We start from the raw sequence: 20,900 nt of genomic DNA, 5'->3' as shown, positions 1-20,900 counted from the left end.
AGAGACAGTTGAACCCCAGATTCAAACACACTGTCTCCCACTGGACCTCCTTCATAGAGCGTTTTATTACCAGAACATCACACATGGATACAAACAGAGTATACACTCACCGGCCACTTTATTAGGTACACCTGTCAGACTGCTCGTTAACACTTAATTTCTAGGCAGCCAATCACATGGCGGCAACTCAGTGCATTTAGGCATGTAGACATGGTCAAGACAATCTCCTGCAGTTCAAACCGAGCATCATTATGGGGAAGAAAGGTGATTTGAGTGACTTTGAACGTGGCATGATTGTTGGTGCCAGAAGGGCTGGTCTGAGTATTTCAGAAACTGCTGATCTACTGGGATTTTCACGCACAACAATCTCTAGGGTTTACAGAGAATGGTCCGAAAAAGAAAAAACATCCAGTGAGCGGCAGTTCTGTGGGCGGAAATGCCTTGTTGATGCCAGAGGTCAGAGGAGAATGGCCAGACTGGTTCGAGCTGATAGAAGGGCAACAGTGACTCAAATAACCACCTGTTACAACCAAGGTGGGCAGAAGAGCATCTCTGAACGAACAGTACGTCGAACTTTGAGGCAGATGGGCTACAGCAGCAGAAGACCACACCGGGTGCCACTCCTTTCAGCTAAGAACAGGAAACTGAGGCTACAATTTGCACAAGCTCAATTGGACAATAGAAGATTGGAAAAACGTTGCCTGGTCTGATGAGTCTCGATTTCTGCTGCAACATTCGGATGGTAGGGTCAGAATTTGGCGTCTACAACATGAAAGCATGGATCCATCCTGCCTTGTATCAACGGTTCAGGCTGGTGGTGGTGGTGTCATGGTGTGGGGAATATTTTCTTGGCACTCTTTGGGCCCCTTGGTACCAATTGAGCATCGTTGCAACGCCACAGCCTACCTGAGTATTGTTGCTGACCATGTCCATCCCTTTATGACCACAATGTACCCAACTTCTGATGGCTACTTTCAGCAGGATAATGCGCCATGTCATAAAGCTGGAATCATCTCAGACTGGTTTCTTGAACATGACAATGAGTTCACTGTACTCAAATGGCCTCCACAGTCACCAGATCTCAATCCAATAGAGCATCTTTGGGATGTGGTGGAACGGGAGATTCGCATCATGGATGTGCAGCCGACAAATCTGCGGCAACTGTGTGATGCCATCATGTCAATATGGACCAAACTCCCTGAGGAATGCTTCCAGCACCTTGTTGAATCTATGCCACGAAGAATTGAGGCAGTTCTGAAGGCAAAAGGGGGTCCAACCCGTTACTAGAATGGGGTACCTAATAAAGTGGCCGGTGAGTGTAGTTCTGACAGAACAATTGATCAGTTCATGAAGACAGAACGCTCCATCAGAATGACATGGCAGGATGGTCTCCTGACTGAATCATGAGACAGGAGTGGAGCATCGCCTCGGACAAATGTTTCATAAACACACATTAATTTTATATATTTTTATTATAATTGATTTATGTCTATTGAATAATAATAACAATTTCAGACAGTTATGCATATGTTTTAACAATGTTATAAAATATGAACAAAGAAATATATTCACAAATTTGTGAAACTCCACAGAGTCTTACCATGCAGACCACTTTACAGATGTTTAGGATAGATTGGTTTCCATCGTGAGTTGCTGTGACCCAGTGAGTCATTTTCTCTGACTGACAGCCCTGTTAGACTTCTTCACACACACCTTTAACCATCGTCATCATCAGGATGGAGGGGGGGCTGTTACCGAAATCTTGCAGAGTTTGGAGCTTTGATGGGAAATCAAAAGTGCTGACATGTTGCTGCACTTAAAGGCTTCCCAGATCTGGCTTGCTGACCTGTCAAATCAAAACTCTTGGATTTCAACAAAGCTTTCAAGTCTTTTTTAATTTGATCAAACCAGCCTTGCTTTGGACTGCTGCCTGTATTCCCATAATTACATTAGTTTGATGTTGGCTCCAACAGGGAAGAGTGTATATATATGTATTTTCTTTTTACCATTTTTCTGTCAAATGCTGTTTCCATTATTTTTCGGAGATAAAATATTGATGACAAAGGGCAGAGCAAAAATAAAAAACACAGGTGAAAAGCAAAGTACAACCCATTTATTAATAGTTTATTAAACTACGTTCACAGGAAATACCTTTAAAGTTATGAGGGGAACTTTACAAATACTGCTGAGTGGGATAATAGAGATCAAATAAAGCAGAATGAGCAAAATGTTCTCTATATCCTCCAGGAGCATAACCATATAGCAGCACACATAAAGAAAGTACCTCAGGATAAGTTAAAGATTTTGAATGAGGTAAAATAACGGTAGAGCTACAGTGTGGCCAAGGTAGAGCTTAGGAGTAATGTCTGTCTGAGATGAAATTTACAGCCCGCTGGATCGGGCTGTAAACGCTCTACCTGCACCTACCTCTATTTAGCCACCGACTAACCAAACGCTTTTTTTAACTTTAAGATTTTAAGCCTACCTTTAAATGTAGACAGAGTGTTTGTCTCACAGACTAAAACTAGTAGTTGGTTTCATTGGACAGGAGCCTGATAATGTATTTTGTGGCAAAGCCATTCAGTGATCTATAGACTGTAAAATACAGGGAGCCAGTGGAATTGTGCGTTTACAAACTCGTTGTTTGCAGCAAGGGCAAAGGATTTACATTATTGGGCTGAAACAATTAATCGGATTAATCATGATTAATTGGTTATTGAAATAATTGTCAACTAATTTATTATTTAATTAATCATTAACTGGACTATAGAGACTCTAATACATGTCTTTAGCTGGCAGAGCAACCCACCTTGAGCAGCAATTATACCAAAATTGTAAAAAAAGAAGTTAACATTTTGCATTTAAGTTATAAAAACTTTTTTCGTAAATGGCATGTACTTATATAGCGCCTTTATTCAAGTCAGGAGACTTGACCAAAGCGCTTTACACTACATTAATTTACCCATTCACGCACACACTCACACACTGATGGTGGGAAGCTACATTGTAGCCACAGCTGCCCTGGGGCTCACTGACAGAAGCGGGGCTGCCGTACACTGGCGCCACCGGGCCCTCTGACCACCATCAGTAGACAATGTAGGTGAAGTGTCTTGCCCAAGGACACAACGACACTGAAAGTCAGAGTTGGGGCTTGAACCGTCAATCCTTCGATTTCAGGGCAAACTCCTACGTCCAATGCCACTGTCGCCCCAGTGTCTGTCAATATCCTCTATCCAGAACTCCTCAATTGGAAAACTTTTAGTTTCACCTGGTTTTATTTCTTAAAAAGTCTTTTTTATTCGAATAGGTGAAAAAATAATTGACAGATTTATCGATTTGCAAAATAATGGTTAGTTTCAGGCCTATTACATAGTATCACTATGAAAAAGGTGCGAGAGAACGGTGAAGTGGCCAGCGGTGAATTCTACGCTGAGGGCAGGGACCAGTGAAGTTGGTTCATGATGACTTGGATAATAGCGCACTGTGAGAAACACCAGGTACCGCACTGGTGATACCACACTTTGACGTCACAAACCGGTAGGTATCAGTAGTGTTCTTTGACAATCATGGATGCCTAAAGTAAATTACATTCAGATTGAATTACTCTTAATTGAAAACACATCATTTATTGGGCAGTATGTAGTAATTGTACATTTAAAGTACTTTCAGAAGAAGTAGATTCTTGGTCATCTAGGTCAGGCATCCCCAACCTCGGTCCTCGAGGGCCGCTGTCCTGCAGGTTTTAGAGGTTTCCCTGCTTTAGCAGATTTTTTTGCACAACAATTAGGCCTGTCACGATAATCAATAAATCAATTGATCACACGATAAATAAAAACTATCCACGTCATTTCATTTATCTGCTATATCGTCTCTGCCTGTGTTTTTCTCCTTCTATTGATGATTCTTGATGCTATCCACTAACCCCTCCCCTTCCTCATTTTTGAGGAGGGAGGAAGAGTGGACTATCGCATCAGGTCGTCAGCGCGCATCATTTTGAGCTTTAGAGCCCCGTGAGGAGTTAGAAGAGTTAGCGAGGTAACAAAACACATCTTATGTCTTATGTTGGGGGGAAAAGCTCGAAATGGAACTGGTTTCAAAGCCGAGCACAACAGCCGCAGTGTGCGAGTATTTCGGATTCAAACCAAATGACCAAGGCAAACCGCTGAAACTATGCGAGCCAGTATGTCGCATTTGTCATAAAACAGTAGCAACTAAGAGCAGCAATACAACCAACCTACACATGCACCTTAAGCACAACCACCCAGCAAAGTTTCTCCAGCTGGGGAGAAAAAGCATAAGCGGTGTCCCGCCTGTGTCTTCAAGTTTGCGACAGTCCACCGTCACTTAAGCAATTAATTGACAGGCAGCATACAAAAAGGACGGCGCTAAGTGGCGCGCGCTTACAGACAGCGTAGTTCATTTAATTGCTAATGAGATGCTCCCATTTAATATTGTTGAAAAGCCGGCATTTCAAAAAATGTTGCAGACATTTGATAGACAGGATGAACTCCCGAGGAAAACATACATATCACAAACGTGATATGTTGTACATACGTTTTTATTTCCACTCTGGTTTTATCTTGTGTTTAGTTTTTATTCAAGTGTATTTTTAGTTAACAGAGACTGAGAGTCCATTTGATTTTTATTTCTCGTTTTATTTTGTTAACCAGTTCCAACACTGGAACTGGTTAACAAAATAAGTGTTCTGTCGAAAATAAAGTGTGTTGATCTTTGGCATGAAAATGCATGCATTATTATGTAATATCCATTAAATCAGTGTAAAGAGGTCTTCAAACAATATTATAGTTTATCGCAATAATTTATGAGACAATTAATCTTTCAGCAAAATTTGTTATCGTGACAGGCCTAACCACACTACCATAAATCATTTCTATATGGTCAATCATTTGAGTTGGACCCAGTAAAATAATGGATCATAGAGAAGGGTTCTTCATAAATGTAGTGTGAAGAGCGCACAACCCATGTATGGAGGCCTCAATGTGGCCGACACGGGTTCGAATCCAGCCTGTGGTCCTTTGCCGCATGTCTCTACCCCCTATCCTACCCCCTTTCCTGTCAGCCAACTGCATAAAAATATGCACCATTAGTGCCTTAAATCTTAAAAAAAAAAAGATCTCATAAACTGATGTCATTTTAAACTCCTGCTTCAGAATATCACAAATGTTTCAGTTCAGTTTAGATCTAATCAGAATTAGAGCTAGCTAAAACAAAATACATTTTTTTTTAAAGTTGTTTCAAAGTATTTATTTTTTATTGTATTACATCATCACAACATGATAACCGAAAGGAAGAAGCTGGATGCTAATTGTCCTTTCTGATCAACTCCACTGTAACAAAATCATGTTTCTCACATTTTTGCACATTAAGTTTAAAATTTAGGAACATTAAAACTCACCCCTTGTAAATTTAATGTCAAACATAAATTTAACTCAGAAGATAAGAAGCAAATCATCTGTAGATAAAACCTCTCTGTGTGTTGACCTCTGATTGGCCCTGTGTGTGCAGGTGCTGTTGGTGGAGTGTGCGCCTTGGCCAACGTGCTGGGACAGGAGCTGTGTGAACTGGAGCGTCTGTGTCAGTCTGGGCATTGGGGGGCAGCCAAAGTCCTGCAGCAGCGGCTCATCGAACCCAACGCAGCTGTAAGTACCACCTCTCATCCGGCAGCTGAATAAAACAGTACCTACTCTGCGGGGCTGGAATTAAAAAAGTTTTTACTAATAAAACTGATCAACAGGCTGGAAAAAATCACTCAAAGTATTTCCATTTTACTTAGGTAAGACATGTTACCATTACATCACATCTTAAGAACAGTATAATACCATCAGAGAGGGATTAATTGGAAACAGCGGTGATGAGAATACTGAATGCTCAGCCTAAAATAACTGCTTGTTTCCTATTTCTAAATCCCAGCATTACTAAATGGTCATGGTACAATTACAGACATCAACATGCCTTTTTTTTTTGGACAGGTGCATTTATGCCCCTGTCCAAAATAATTAGTTGAATAATTATGGGAACAGTGTAGAATATTAAAATTATCTAACAACAGTGTCCAGATTTGTGTGCTTTCCTTTGTTCAAAAACATTGGAGAACAAACGGCAGCATGAAACATCATTAGGGAACACAGCAGACAGGTCAGGGAGAAAACTGTAGAGATGTTAAAAGTAGGGCAAAAAAAAAAAAAAAACTCAACCTAACATTACTTAACGCAGCTCTATCCATCATCTGAATCTGCAGGTGCAAACCTCCCACACCAAATTAGGCAGGAAGAGCATTAATAAGAGAAGCAGCATAGCTGCCCATAGTAATTCTGATGGAGATCAAGGCTCAGGGAGAATCTATTGAAATAACAAATTTAACCTTTATGAACAAAGGTCAAGAACAAAGCAATTGGTTAAAAGAAAATAAGAAAATATTTCAATTCAATTCAGCTTTTTTATATAGCGCCATTTCACAACACGTCATCTCAAGGCACTTTACAGTTCAACCAGATGATACAGTCAGATTGATTTAAAGTTTTCTATCTAAAGAAAACCAGTTGATTGCATCGACTCATTGACTTGAAGGCAATCCCTCACACCAAGCATGCTTGTAGCGACAGAGGGGAGAAAAACTCCCTTTTAACAGGAAGAATCCTCCAGCAGAACCAGGCTCAGTGTGAGCGGCCATCTGCTGAGGCCGACTGGGGTTCAAGGAGACAGAAGCAGAGATAGAAAAAGCAGCTGTAAAAGGAGGCAGCATCCAGGAAACACACAGCCAGGCAGATGAGCTCCGAGCCTGCGCCCATGTCAGAGTATGAAGAGAGCACATCCAGTTAGTCACAGCCAGAGAAACAGGACTACACTGGAAAAACATCTATAAACTGAGCTGATGCTTCTCTTTAGATCTTAATGTCCACAACTCATGACAGAAAGAATATTTTAGTACAAAGATTGAGGACCAGGCAAGGCAAGTCATCAAGGAAAGTGTGGAATTTTTGAATGGCTACTACTGTAAATAAAATAAGTCATTGGCTCAAACTTTTTGATCCAAATCAGCAGAAACCAAATGCATCTATGCTAATAAGCATTTGTAATTTTTTTTTTTTCAAGCATAATATCTTATACAACACAATATGCACTTAGTAATAAGTTAATACTTGGTTACACATAATTAATAACATGTATTTACTATCCGTATTAAAGTTGTACCGTTAAGGGATATACTTTTAAAAAAAAGTATGGTATTTATTGCCTAAACGATGAAAAAGTCTTTTTATGAATGATTATTTTCACCTGGATAAGAAAAGGGAAATAAAAAAAGCTAATTCTGAATGATGAATGTCAGAGCTGTGTGCTCAGCGCGGCTCAGAGATGCTCTGGGACTGAGTGATTGGCTGCTGAGTGTGCTTAAGGCCATCCACAGGATTGTTAAGGACTGCTAAATGCCACTGCTCTCAAACACTCGGCCTCCCACCGCACACACAGCTCCAAGTCAAGTCGGTCAGAAAATACCAAAGATTAACACGTTTTCTTTACTGCCACTGTTCCTATGTTCACTTAATGTAGTGGGCGGGGGTGTATAGAAATTGATTGAGGCTCCTTGTTGCTAGGTGACCAGGAAATTGGGAGTTCCCGCCCTGAAGCAGGCGATGGAGTGGTTTGGTTACCACGGCGGCGCCTGCCGTTCTCCTCTACGGCCGCTCACAGAGGCAGAGACCCAGCAGCTGAGACGGGATTTCTCCACCAACGGATGGCTGTGAAAGCGGAGCATGTATTCAACCTGTAGGAATCTTAAACAGCAATAATAAAATCAATTTACTCTTTGATGATATCTGAATCCTTGTCTGTTTTGAGAATTAACTTTAAACATCCAAACTTTAAACATCTCAAAGAACTCAGCCCATTGCATCATCGGGACACGGAAAAGGCATGACAGAACTGCTCTTATACTGACTTATACTGTCCGTCATTGGAGTCAGACTTCTGCTGAAAGTGAACACCTAATAATTATTAATACTATAAGAGCTGTTTTATTTAAAACATGTCCTCATAAACTACTCTCCGTCTGTATGTTGAACGTTTTGTGGGTCCAGTTTTAATAGAATACGGGCTCCAAAAAATCAGAGCAGCTTTAGATGAAAATAAATGCTATGGCTTACTGAAACAATGCCACATTACTACGGACTGTCGAGTGAAAAAAGTATTCAACTATTCATCCTAGTTAAATAAACTGAGATCGATGGATTTCACTCAGTCGGCACATTTATTCATATCTTTGCAAAGAGAGAACAGTCATCATGAAGTCCTTATGGCACAGCATTCTGCTCTGTTCTGCTAGAGCAGGGTTCGTCCCCCCTTACTTAGAACACTGCAAAAGTAGTCAAAGTCAAAACAAATTACAGACACTTTGGTTAACAGTAACATGTTATGAATAAACCTTGAGAAAGAATCTAGTTTATTATGGGAGGAAGCTATGTCTGGTCTACAAACACCATCCTGCAGAGAATTGTGTGGCATAGGACATTTCTGGAACACCTGAAATTCACATTCAGGTGAAATGTCACCTGAGGTGACCAGGTAGGACCCGGAAGTAGGCATTCTGCTAAATATTACTATACCTACAGCTGGATAATCCCTAAAACATTTAAACCAGCCACCTCAGCAGGCTCCTTTCGACATGTGGCCTCAATAATCATGTGGTAAACCGGTGGATAGTAATACATTTCTGAAGACTTTTCTAATAATACTTCTGTAATATTTAGCTTTTATCACTAGTTGTTTGTCAGTTTTACATTTGGTAGCTGGTTTATTACTCATACCTATAATATCCATGTATAATTACCCATTATCTTGATTTTTAATGTATTCACACAGACTCCATTTATAAATGATAGTTATTCCCTTTCTTTAGTCCTTAGAGGGGTATAGTATCTACAAATTTTAAGGATCTACACTTTACTGTTTTTTCTTTATTTAGACTTTTATTTTGTTACATTAGATACTTAATTATATATACTTTTACTTCTTTACATAAAAATCAGAGGCATTTTTATGCTACAAAGGAAAAAATAACCAGATTTCTCGTGAAAAGGTTTGCTTAGTGAACAAGAGAATAACAACTGCCCTCTCTTGGTCCATACGCCTTATTGGTTTGCTCTCATAATACACAACGTTGTCTGTTCGGTTTTCTAAGTTTTTTTGGAGAAAGTGTCTTTAAAAACCAAAATGTTCATTTCTTTTACTTGTTTAGGGGTTGAGAAAATTATTTGGACCACTACATTTTATTTAACATATTGTCCTGCTTGTTACTGCTAAGACATTCTCTGTTAGTATTAAAATGTAGTGAAATATCTTATGTTTTGTTTGTATTTTTACAAGGTCTGCTCAGTGGCGCAGTGGGTAGCACGGCTGCCAGCAGTTTGCATATCAGCCAGGTTTAGGAGTGTAGGACTCCATCCTCTACCCACTACACCGAGTCCACTCCCACCTGGATAAAAGAAGTCCCACAGCAAGGATTCTTTTCCTGGACTTCTCCAGTGCATTCAGCACCATCCAGCCCTCCCTGCTCAGGGACACCCTGAATAGAAAGGGAGTTGACCCCTGCCTGGTGGCACGGATCTCCAGCTACCTCACAGACAGGCTACAGTATGTCAGGCTGAAAGACACTATCTCTGAAACTGTGACCAGCAGCAGTGGAGTCCCCCCAGGGCACAGTGCTCACCCCTGTCCTCTTCACCTTATAAACCCTCAGACTCCTGTTACAACTCTGAGCTGTGTTACATTCAGAAGTACGCAGATGACACAGCCTTTGTGGGGTGTATCAGGGACAACAAAGAGGAGTCTGGTGGGGGACTTGGTGCTGCACAACCACCTGGAACTCAATATCTCCAAGACGAAGGAGCTGGTCATAGACTTTGGGAGGAATGGACCAAAGACTAAGGCTGTACTACTGGAGGGGCTGAGGTGGAGGCTGTGGATTCATACAAAGACCTTGGAGTGTTGCTGAACAATAAACTGGACTGGTCAACACACACCAACCACCTGAGTAGGAGACATGAGGCCGTTTAACATCTGTAATTAGCTCTTGGAGATGTTCTACCAATCCATTGATGCCAGTGTTCTCTTCTACACCATGGTTTGCTTGGGGAGCAGCACATCCATGAAGGACACCTCCAGACTGGACAAAATGCTCAAGCGAGCCATCTCTGTGATTGGCAAGAAGCTGGAGCTTTTGCGGATGATGGCAAAGACAAGGACACTTAACAAACTCTTGGACATTATGAACAATGCCAGTCACCGTCTGCCAGACATGGGCAATGTGGAGTCAACAAGTCATCTCCATGTCATGTATTTTTTCTACCCAGCCACTGAAGCAGGTGAGTCCAATCTTCACCGTCAATTAACCTGTGCAGATTGGACTCACCTGGTTAATTGGCTGGGTAGATTAAATACATGACATGGAGATGACTTGTTGACTCCACATTGCCCATGTCTGCCATCTGCACACTGTATTCACCACCCAGAGCCTGATCAGTGGGAGATTGCTCCTCTCCAAATGCAGGATCAACAGACTCCTGAACTACTTTGTTACCCAAGCCATCAAGCTGTACACCTCCTCACTTTGGGGGAAGGAGGAGATGATAGGAAGAGGGACAAGGGTCAGCAACCTCTCCTTGGACAGCTTATGAAAAACATGACCTATTGTCACTCCTGTGCAATATTCTTCTCACTGTGCAATAACACATGCAAACTATTGTGTAGCCTGTGTAATTTTCTACCTATTTATAAGATGAATACAAGTGCAACAATCCAAGTCAACTACTGTGTAGTGTGCTGGTGAAGATTATCAGTATGTGGACTGTGATTACTGTGTAGTCTGTATAATTTCCACTTATTTATATGGTCAGTACATTTCTGCAGTGCAAATGCAATAACCCAAGTCAACTACTATGTAGTCCTGCTTAGCTCTCTGCTGTGCACAGAGTTTTATATCTAAGGGAAACCGATTCCAGGACATTACAACTCTTTTTTTTGTACTATATACAATCTTTTTATATTGTCTGTCGTATTTTGATCTTTAATGGCATCTTACTTTAATTCTTTGTACTCTATATAAGCTACTGGAATCAGGATATTCCTGATGGAGTAATCCCAAGGGATAAATAAAGTTAAGTCTAAGTCAACCTAGAACAGAAACACACTTCTTTATAGTACATTTCTGAAAAAGAAATGAAAAATTTAACTACTGGGTACTTGAAAAAGGTAATAATGGCCGAAGAAGGCAGATATAGAGAGCAGATAGAGGAGAGTGAAGAGAAGCTGGATGTTTCTAGTCGGTGTCATCATTGCTTATAATAAAAAACAACACAAATATGACTTTTTATTTTTTTTGTTTTTTACCAGTAGTGTTAGTAATTGTGGAGACCCTTGTATCCTACTGTTAACAGGTGCTTCTACTGGGATCCGGAGCCAGTATCACCAGAGCCTTTTCTGTGTAAGCCTTTGTCTGTTATCCTTTGACTTTCTTGTGTAATGGCATTATATGTGCGTGTCTCATTAAGCGGCTATCTGCTCAGCTGTAAAGGTTGGACTTTTTCTCAAAACCTCAAACACAGACATGATGAAGGTTTTCACAGAGACTTCAGATCAGCCACAGTTCAGTGGGAGGCAGGGCTGTAGGTCACCGCTGCAGTTTGCTGCAGAATGCCAGAGCACTCTTTGATGTGAAAAAGTTAAAAACCATAATTACAGTAATTAAAGCCAAGTATGGCAGGTAGCCATGGCAATGGCAGCCTTTGGCTTTTCCCACACAACAGTTGCTTTGCTTTTATCTTACCAAGAGCCCAATTAGCACCTTTTGTAGCTGAAGATATTTTCAGAACTGCCTACCGGATCATAAAGAAAGGATGTGATGTGTTTTCCTCTGTTCCTGTGTGACAAGGACGCGTCAGTGGAGGAAAGCTCTCAGTGCAAACAGTCAGAGAAACCATTCAGTTTGAAGTCACAAACTGCCTGTATTATTGCCCATCAAGGACAGCTTGTGTTTATTGGAGGAATTCATGCCAGAAATGTCCTTTGCCCTCTGAGTTAAATGTTTTATGATTTGAGGTGTTTTAGTTTAGTTTTTTTTTAATTAACAACTAATTAACCTCTGCACACACATTGTTGGGTGATCGTTGACTTGTCAGACCTTTTAAATACTGTTAGCATTCAAAGCCGAAGCCGTCATTCAGGATTCGGAGGTCACTTCCTCTTTATGAGCAGACTTTTCAGCATCCGTTTCTATTTAAGCGACAATTGCCCTGGGTCCATTTTATAGTCTCAGACCTGAGCTGGGGTTTTCTATTTACTCTGAAGGATACCTTGAATACACCCTGAATCAGATTTTTTTTTTTTTTTCATATTTAATTTTTTCAAAACTTTTATCATAAACAAACTAAAATCCATACAGCAGAAAATCCCAAAATAAAAAAGAGGTGTACACAATACAAACATTTTTCTATTACAGGTAATATATGGGGGTCGGGAAAATGTAACACCCAATTGGTCCTAAATCTTATTGAAACCGTCTAATTTAAGGAATACCAGTTTTAGTCCGTGAGGCAGACACCCTGTCTACTTTTAAGGCTAGGCTTAAAACCTTCCTTTTTGATAAAGCTTATAGTTAGAGTGGCTCAGGTTATCCTGAGCTATCTCTATAGTTATGCTGCTATAGGCTTAGACTGCTGGAGGACATAGGGACCCCTAGTTCATCATTTTTCTTCATTCAATCTCTATTCTCCCACTCTGCAGAATCTGTTTGTTCCATCTCTGTTTTCCAGTTTGGTCCTGTTACTCTGACTCTGACTGGCTGGAGGTGCTCTCTTCATCCTCTGGAGCTAGTCTGCCTTTTGTATCTCTGCTTCTGTCTCCTTGAACCCCAGTCGGCCTCAGCAGATGGCCGCTCACGCTGAGCCTGGTTCTGCTGGAGGTTTCTTCCTGTTAAAAGGGAGTTTTTCCTCTCCACTGTCACTACAAGCATGCTTAGTGTGAGGGATTGCATTCGAGTCAATGAGTCGATACAATCAACTGGTTTTCCTTAGAAGAAAACTTTGAATCAATTTGACTGCATGATCTGGTGAACAGTAAAGTGCCTTGAGATGACGTGTTGTGAATTGGCTCTTTATAAATGAACTGAATGCAATTGAACTGAATTGAAATGTGGTTTGTTCCATGGCCAATATGGGGTGGACAAGATTGTACAATACAGTCATCTAGGTTATGGAGGTTTCACAACTTACCCATCCTCTGTTGATGGATTTTTTTTTTTTTTGCGTTAAACTCAACATTGCAACAAACATTTGGTATTTTTTGTCCACATGTTTAAAGTACAAAGTATCAAATAATAATTTTTCTAAATTTAAAGTTGCATATTCACGTTATTTGACTTTTTTTATTATTCATAAAGCAGTAACTATTTTACATTGCAAGAAAAATGAATTGTTGCAAGACTTGTGAATACACAAACTCCTGAAAATACATTTTGCCAGAAGCCAACAGCTGCATTATCCTTGAATACAGAGTCAATGTAATGCAGTGACGTGTATGAGACCCACCAGAGGCAGCAGAGGCCAACTGGCTCCGGCGGTTTTAGCTGAAATACCCTCTATGCCTTTTTTGAAAAAAGGGAACAAGGACGGGATTTGTGCTTTTGTGTAAAGGAAGGTTCCTCCGATCTGAATTTGGTAGAAGTATTTATTTTTTTTTTTTTAGCTTTGTTGGTTGAAAGAAAAAAATCAAGAATGTGATTCGTTTCAACAGTTACTGCTGCTGTGATTGGCTAAAAGCTCGACATGTGACATGTGAGGCATCTGCCACTCGTGATTTACTCAAGAAACTTAAAGAACTAAGTTTGAGTCAGGTTTATGCCAGTTTAATATCTCTATCTGGTTGCATCCAAAGTCTTTCCAAAAGATGAAAATGTCCTGCTGGCATATTAGGTGGAATTTTGAGTTTTACGCTTAGTTTTTTTTTCTCATTATGTTAGTTGAAATAGACATTTTTATATTTGCAATAACAATAAAGGTACAACACAGCACATGTATACGAATGTCCTCCAATATGAAATGATTTGCTTCTCCTTCCCATTTTGTATTAATATAATCTGCGCCTTAAATTCCTGAAGAACCTTATATAATGTTGATGTTGAAATAAAACCTAAATCATCTAAATACGTTTTGAGATAAATCTTCAAAATGTGCATTTTAAAAAAAATTATTATGTTTGGTTTACACACGTAAACAAAACTGTTACTTCCCCTCGTTTATTGAAAGAAAAACCCACAATGGTTACAAAAATAACTTTAATTTAACAAAACAAATAACTAAAAATTCTATGAAGATATATACAGTGCTTAAAAGGTTAAAGGGAACATGCAAATAACACATCCTGGATCTGAATGAATACATGAAGCGGCCCTACAATGCAATGCCACCCCACACTATTGCTGATCGACTGCATAACTGGTATGCTGAAAGATGTTGCACGCAGCAGATCACTCTCCTCCGTGTCTCCAGACTCTGTCACGTCCGTCACATCTGCTCAGTGTGAACCTGCTTTCATCCGTGAGGAGCTCAGGGCGTCAGATACGATTTTGACAATCCTGATGTTCTCTGGCAAACGCCAAGCGTCCTGCACAGTGTTGGGTTGTAAGCACAATGCCCATCTGTGGACGTCAGGACCTGGTACGTACAAAATTTACCAAACTACATGTTGAGAAAACACAAAGCCTCTGTAACAAAGTCCAATGGACAGATGAGACAAAAAATGGACAGTTTTACCAATGATTTACCATTTTAACAGATGGAAAAATTAAGAATATCAAGAAAAAAACTCTGTCCCTATTGTGAAACATGGCGGAGACTCTGTAATGCTCTGCACACAGTGCCAAAGCTACCAGTACCTTGTTGAAGGACCATGGTATCCCTGTTCTTAATTGGCCAGCAAACTCTCCTGACCTTAACCCCATAGAAAATCTATGGGGTATTGTGAAGAAGAAGATGCAATACACCAGACCCAACAATTCAGAAGAGCTAAAAGCCACTATTAGAGCAACCTGGGCTATCATAACACCTGAGCAGTGCCACAGACTGATCGACTCCATGCCACGCCGCATTGCTGCAGTAATACAGGCCAAAGGAGGCCCAACTAAATACTGAGTGCTGTACATGCTCATACTTTTCATGTTCATACTTTTCAGTTGGCCAACATTTCTATAAATCCTTTGTTTTTATTGGTCTTCAGTAATATTCTAATTTTCTGATATGATGAATTTGAGATTTTCATTTGTTGTCAATTGTAATCATCAAAATTAAACAAAATAAACATCTGAAATATATGAGTTTGTATGTAATGTATGAATATAATATACAAGTTTCACTTTTTAAATGGAATTACTGAAATCAATCTACTTTTTCATGATATTCTAATTTTATGACCAGCACCTGTAATCACACTTTCTGAATTATTTCTGTTTTTTTGTGTTACACTACAGAGGAGAATATACTGTCTGTAAAGTAGGACATTATTGTGAAATGGAAGGAAAAGTACATTTGTTTTTCAAAAAACATCACTAATCACTCCACCATACACCATCTTTAAAAAATTAGATTTTTTTACTGTTTACTTTCTACCCCATATTAAAAAGGTCCAATAAAGTCTCTTCTTATTCAGGAAGCTGAAGCAGACGGATTTCTTTACTCAGCTGCACACAAACTCTTATAGGATCACTGCTGAAAACATCCTGGGTTCTTGGTGTGAGAGAGTGAGAACTGCACAGCACAGAAGAGGAAGGACTTAGTATGAGTGGTAAAAACAGCACAGGGGATTATGGGAAACCGTCTACCGGATCTCTATATTTGTTTGAGATGCACAAGTCCAGAAAAGGGTCAGATGCAGTGCTACAGATCCAGCCAATATGTTAGATCTAGGATAGAGACCATATATTTAGGGTCTATAGCAGAGGGCTGTACCCTGCGGCTCTCAAAATAAAAAACAGTTGCTCTTTATCACTTTGGTTAAAAACAGTAAATATTCAAGTTTTTAAAAATAGATATAAAACAGATGATGGTTTAAGCATTTTTTTTTTTTCCATTGACTAATTGTGTTAAATTTCCAAACTAAATTGAATAAATATATTGTTTTGGTGTTTTTTTTTTAAAGTGGCTTAAATGTTTGTGTGTTTTACAAAATCTTTGACAAATGTAAGCAACCCACTCATTTTTTAATTACTGTCATGGTTTTGGTTCTGTTTAAGTTTTATCTCTGAGTTTTCATTGGTCTTATTTCCATTTTTGTGTTCTAGTTATTTTTTTAATTGTATTTGTGTTCTTAAATATTTCTATTTTTTTGCCCTCTTGTGTCAGCCTCCTTTTCCCCTAACTCCCTTATTGCCTCTGTTCACACCTGCTCCCAATCTGCTAATTAGCCTGGTCTTTCTTTCTCTCTGCCATTTATTCTCCTCCTGTTCAGTCATTCTTTGTTGGTTTGTCATCATTTCTTTACCCCCTTATTCCTAGTTTCAGTTTTCTTGTTTTTTGAAGATGAATGTTTTTGGATTTTTGCTTCTTTTACCCTTTTTGTTTAATTAAATCTGAATTCTTGTTTTTTTAAACCACCTCAGCTTCAGCCTCTGCATTTGGGTCCTGTCTAACTTTCACCAAACCTGACGATTACATTCAAAATAAAAGAATAGTCCTTTGAAAAGGACATATCTCTTGTGGTAGATATTCATAAAATCTAAGTGATGTTTTTCTTTATTAAAAAAAGGCCATGTAATGTTTGCTGGACTGAAGTAAAGAATGATTCATTGGATTGTAAAGGTTTCAGAGCTACTGTACATGTTGGAAATTTGTGTTTTTTTGCCAGGAGAGGTGTCTGACCTTGTTCAGCTCTCTCAAAGTAGACCCCAATCACCAAAGTGGTGTGATGTAGAGATGCCATAAAATAGCATAGATCTTAGTGAGTTTGTTAAAAACTATCTTTAGCCCTGAAGACAACCTGACACAGTACAACAGTACAGTCCATAAGAAACAGAAAAACAGGCAAGCAATCATGTACAATAATGTGTCAGATTTTTCCACTGTGTATTAGAAAGGACAAAAATATATAGTACATCAAAAAACCTTATGAACAAAACAATTTTTTTTTTTTTGCACTTTAACATCAATAATGCAGAATGTTTTAGAAGTAAACTAGGTTTATTAGCTCTTGGAACAATATTTAGGATTAAATGTGCGGGGTGGAAATAAGGTCCTCCCCCCTCTAGATGATGGGTTCCCAAACCTTTCAGCCCAAGAACCAAAAAAAATGTCTTTCTCGAAGTAATATATAAAATATATAATGTGTGTGTTGCCACAGTGTATATACTGTATAAACCCCCATGCACCTTTTCTTCCTTTGGCACCTTCTTCTTCTCTTTAACTTCTTTAACAAGTATATTTCTTTAATCAATCAATCAATTATTGTAAAAAAAAAAGAAATGTCACAACCCCCCACTTAGTGTTTCAAAAATAAATGTTTAAGAAATATCCTTGGTATTTTACGGAGGAATGCTGTCATGAATGCGAGACAGACAGACCGAGTATTCAAGGTGAAGCAGGCAGTGGGAAAGTTCAAAACGTTTATTAAAACAAACATAATAGATGTAGAATTGTGGATCTGTGGACCACAGTGGCTGCAGTAGGGGGGGCAGGGAACCGCCCAATCACAGACACTCTGGAGGGAGAAACACAGGTAGGTGACCACGATCATCTGATGGGAGTTCCATGCGTCGAGCAACAAGTTCAGACAGAAACGCACAGATGCATACAGGCAGGCTCAGTGGTTGAGGAACAGAGAGAGACATGGTATTACTGCAGAACTTTAAACTGTTCTCCACCTAGGAGCCAGGACCCGATCTGGAGACAAGACAAACACTAAAAACCTTTCAACCCACTGGCCACCGGGAATTAGGACACGGACCTTGGAAATTAAAATCAAAACTAATGAAAAAAAAACAGACAAATGTCATATGATGATCTGGCCCGGATAGCTGGGCTGAACTGTACATATAGCAGAGGGAGCAGGTCAATAAGATGAATGATGATTAGAGAGTGGGGTGGGAACAACAGGTGAAATTAGTAATTACGGTCAGCTATCAGGGCAGATCATGACAAATGCTTTAGATCAGCACACATCCATGATCTAGTCAAAGTCCAGACCTTGTCGCTATTGAGACTCTATGAGGAAAAAAAACGAATACTGATGTTCTTTTTACAGTCTACTAAAAATGAACAATTACAAATATCTAACAAAGCTGTTAGAGGCATACCCTGATAGAGGAGTGGGTGAACTGGAGCAGAGAGTAGCTCTAAACATATTTTACTCTTTCATTGGCTAAATACAAAGACTATGATTTGTGAAACACTTTGCCAGCCATGTATCATTTACTATTCATGTCAATGAGTGGTAAAAGCTACTTTATGTTGGTCTATGACACAACATTTACAACACAACACTGGGGTTCGTCTTGAAGTCATGACCAACTGTAGAATGATAACTTCTTTCTATTATATTAGAACATGTATCCCATGCTGTTGCTTCTAAAGGCTTAGGCTGCTGGAGGACATGAGGACCCACTTTTAATCAGTTTGCTTTATCCTATCTCTGTTATCTTATTCTGCAACACTTCTTATTTAACCCCGTACGTTTATGTCCTTTTCTGCTTTTTTCCATCATCCTTCATCTGGTCTATTCCTATTTAGGTGTGACACCAACCTTGAAGTAGATGCCAGCTGCTTCCCTCTCCTTGAAACCCCAGTCAGCCTCAGTAGAAACTGGGCGTTGCGCTAATGGAGGTTTCTTCTTCCTCTCCACTGTTGCGGCAGCACACAGTTTGAGGGATTGCTGTAGACTCAACAACACAATGCATGCAATTATCTGTCACCATATGCTCATACAAGAGGAGTAATCTGATTGCATATTTTCAATGACTCAATGCAATCAGGTGGTTTTCTTTAAATAGAAAACTTTTCACCAATGTCTCAGTAAAATTACTTAAGATGACATTTGTGAACTGGAGCAAAATAATAAACTGAATTGAACTGAATTAAACAAAAAAGTTGTGTAGACATTTCCTTTCCGATCTGCTCTGTTTGTCCATCACCATAACCTAACAAACTTATATTTATTAACCCATCAAGCTCTAACTGAGATTTTTTTCTTGTTTGGATTCTTTTGAATCGAGGACACGGTTGATAGAAACTAAATCTCAAAGATGAGACTTTGCAAAATGATTCAAAACTGTGATCCACAAGTGGCTTCGGAACTCAGATGAGATGCTGATGACTGATTACACTTCTATAAGTGACCCTTAACCCTGTACACATGCGTAATGGAATCGGTATGAAAGCATAAAAACACACCAGGGCTTTGATGCCATTAGTTCCACCTGTCCTTCTACAAAATAGTATGCTTCAGTGACAATTCAACAGGCATGCTTTTTATTTTGTTGCAAAGATCACAACTGTGGTTTGAGGCTGTGACCTTGCTCTGGTTGACAAGGTTCCAGCCATGAGTTCATCTTAATTAACCTATTCAAGGATACTATGAGGAGGACTCTTTTCATACCCGATCTGTAAGATTTTTCACTAAGTGGGGTCAAAGCGCTACAGATTTTTTTTTTTTTCACTAAAGGACTAAATAATTAAGTCTCAAATAAGATTTTTTTCAAAGAGCCATGCCATTACTATATGACTCCAAGACACAGAAACCTTTCATAGCTATCCATGCAGAGATGTTCTTTCAGGGACGGATCACAAAAAGGCTTTTTTATTCTTGTTCAGTCTAAGATTTTTTTTTTTCACGCTTAATTTTTAATTAATACAGCAAAAAACCATTGCCAAAGACTTAACTATGTATTTTACATCTACAGAAACATGTTATTTGAGAAATGAAACCATGATGATCAGCTTTGTTGATGTTGCAGTGGCTGTAAAACCACCACATGGAGGCGACACCTCCTCCTTTGCTGCTTCTGCACTGCTCGATCTGCATCAAGGGCGTCCCTTTGATCTCTCTCAGAGAATGTTGGACCCACAGGGTAAGTGATGCCATCACTTACAGTGTATGGGGGGGTTCCTGCTACTGGGGAGAGTAAATAACGAGTCAGCAGAAGCTGCCCTGCATCCTGCAGCGTCAGAGGGAGGAGGGTGAGTGACAGAGAGGACATCAGTTCCAACCCTTCCTACAAACATGAACCTCCTTTTCATCATCCCTCATCAGCATTAGCTGTATCATGTCTCTACACTCTTACATGATCCAATTTTTCCTTCTTCTCTCCAGCACTGTGGTATTTAATGATTTGACCTCTGCCGTCTGTGTCCTATATCCTTTTAGTTCTACGGATTGAAATGGAATTTAGAATATTCCCAGATTTCTCCTCGCTCTATTTGTCTCACTTTCCCTCTCACCTTCCCTGTGGTTATCTGCTCTCTGACTCAAACCAAACTCTGTCCGTTTCTCTCCTTGCAACAGGAGCTGCACTACAGCTGCCAGCAAATAATAACAGTTTGCTCTATGTCTGCGTAGTAGCATTTCAAACAAAAAACACAGCTGAACTTTCTGTGTTCTTTAAACTATAAATAAGAATTTTTGCAGGTCTGTTAATGATGATAAATGATAAAGAGTTATTATATTCCCAGCAGGAAAAGCCTTGTTTTGGAGTCCGCTAGTGTTATAGATCCAGATCAGCTGAGGCCCATATCATAAAACTGGTTTACTGAAAACTCAGTTTTTTAAATTGGAAATCAGTTTTTCCGTTTCATAAAAGAGTTTCTTCAAACTCTGTTTCTGTTACCATTGTAACATTCTCCTCAGAA

At 39.5% G+C, this 20,900-nt stretch overlaps 1 protein-coding gene across 1 annotated transcript in view; it reads left to right on the top strand.

Annotated features, from left to right (window-relative positions):
* hoga1 (4-hydroxy-2-oxoglutarate aldolase 1) overlaps nt 1-7,834 on the top strand; it is a gene marked incomplete at its 5' end in the record, with an annotated part of 37,721 nt that extends 29,887 nt beyond the window's left edge. Inside the window, 2 exons of the mRNA XM_038308006.1 lie at nt 5,527-5,660; nt 7,614-7,834. Coding sequence (XP_038163934.1) covers nt 5,527-5,660; nt 7,614-7,763 — 284 coding nt within the window. The remainder of the gene's footprint in view (nt 1-5,526; nt 5,661-7,613) is intronic.
* Between the last annotated feature and the right edge of the window lie 13,066 nt (nt 7,835-20,900).

This window comes from Cyprinodon tularosa, unplaced genomic scaffold (assembly GCF_016077235.1).
Source record: "Cyprinodon tularosa strain WSP-4 unplaced genomic scaffold, ASM1607723v1 ctg628, whole genome shotgun sequence".
Classification (NCBI taxonomy): Eukaryota; Metazoa; Chordata; class Actinopteri; order Cyprinodontiformes; family Cyprinodontidae; genus Cyprinodon; species Cyprinodon tularosa.
The sequence above is the reverse complement of the archived record's forward strand: the minus strand, read 5'-3'. Positions and strand labels throughout refer to the sequence as shown.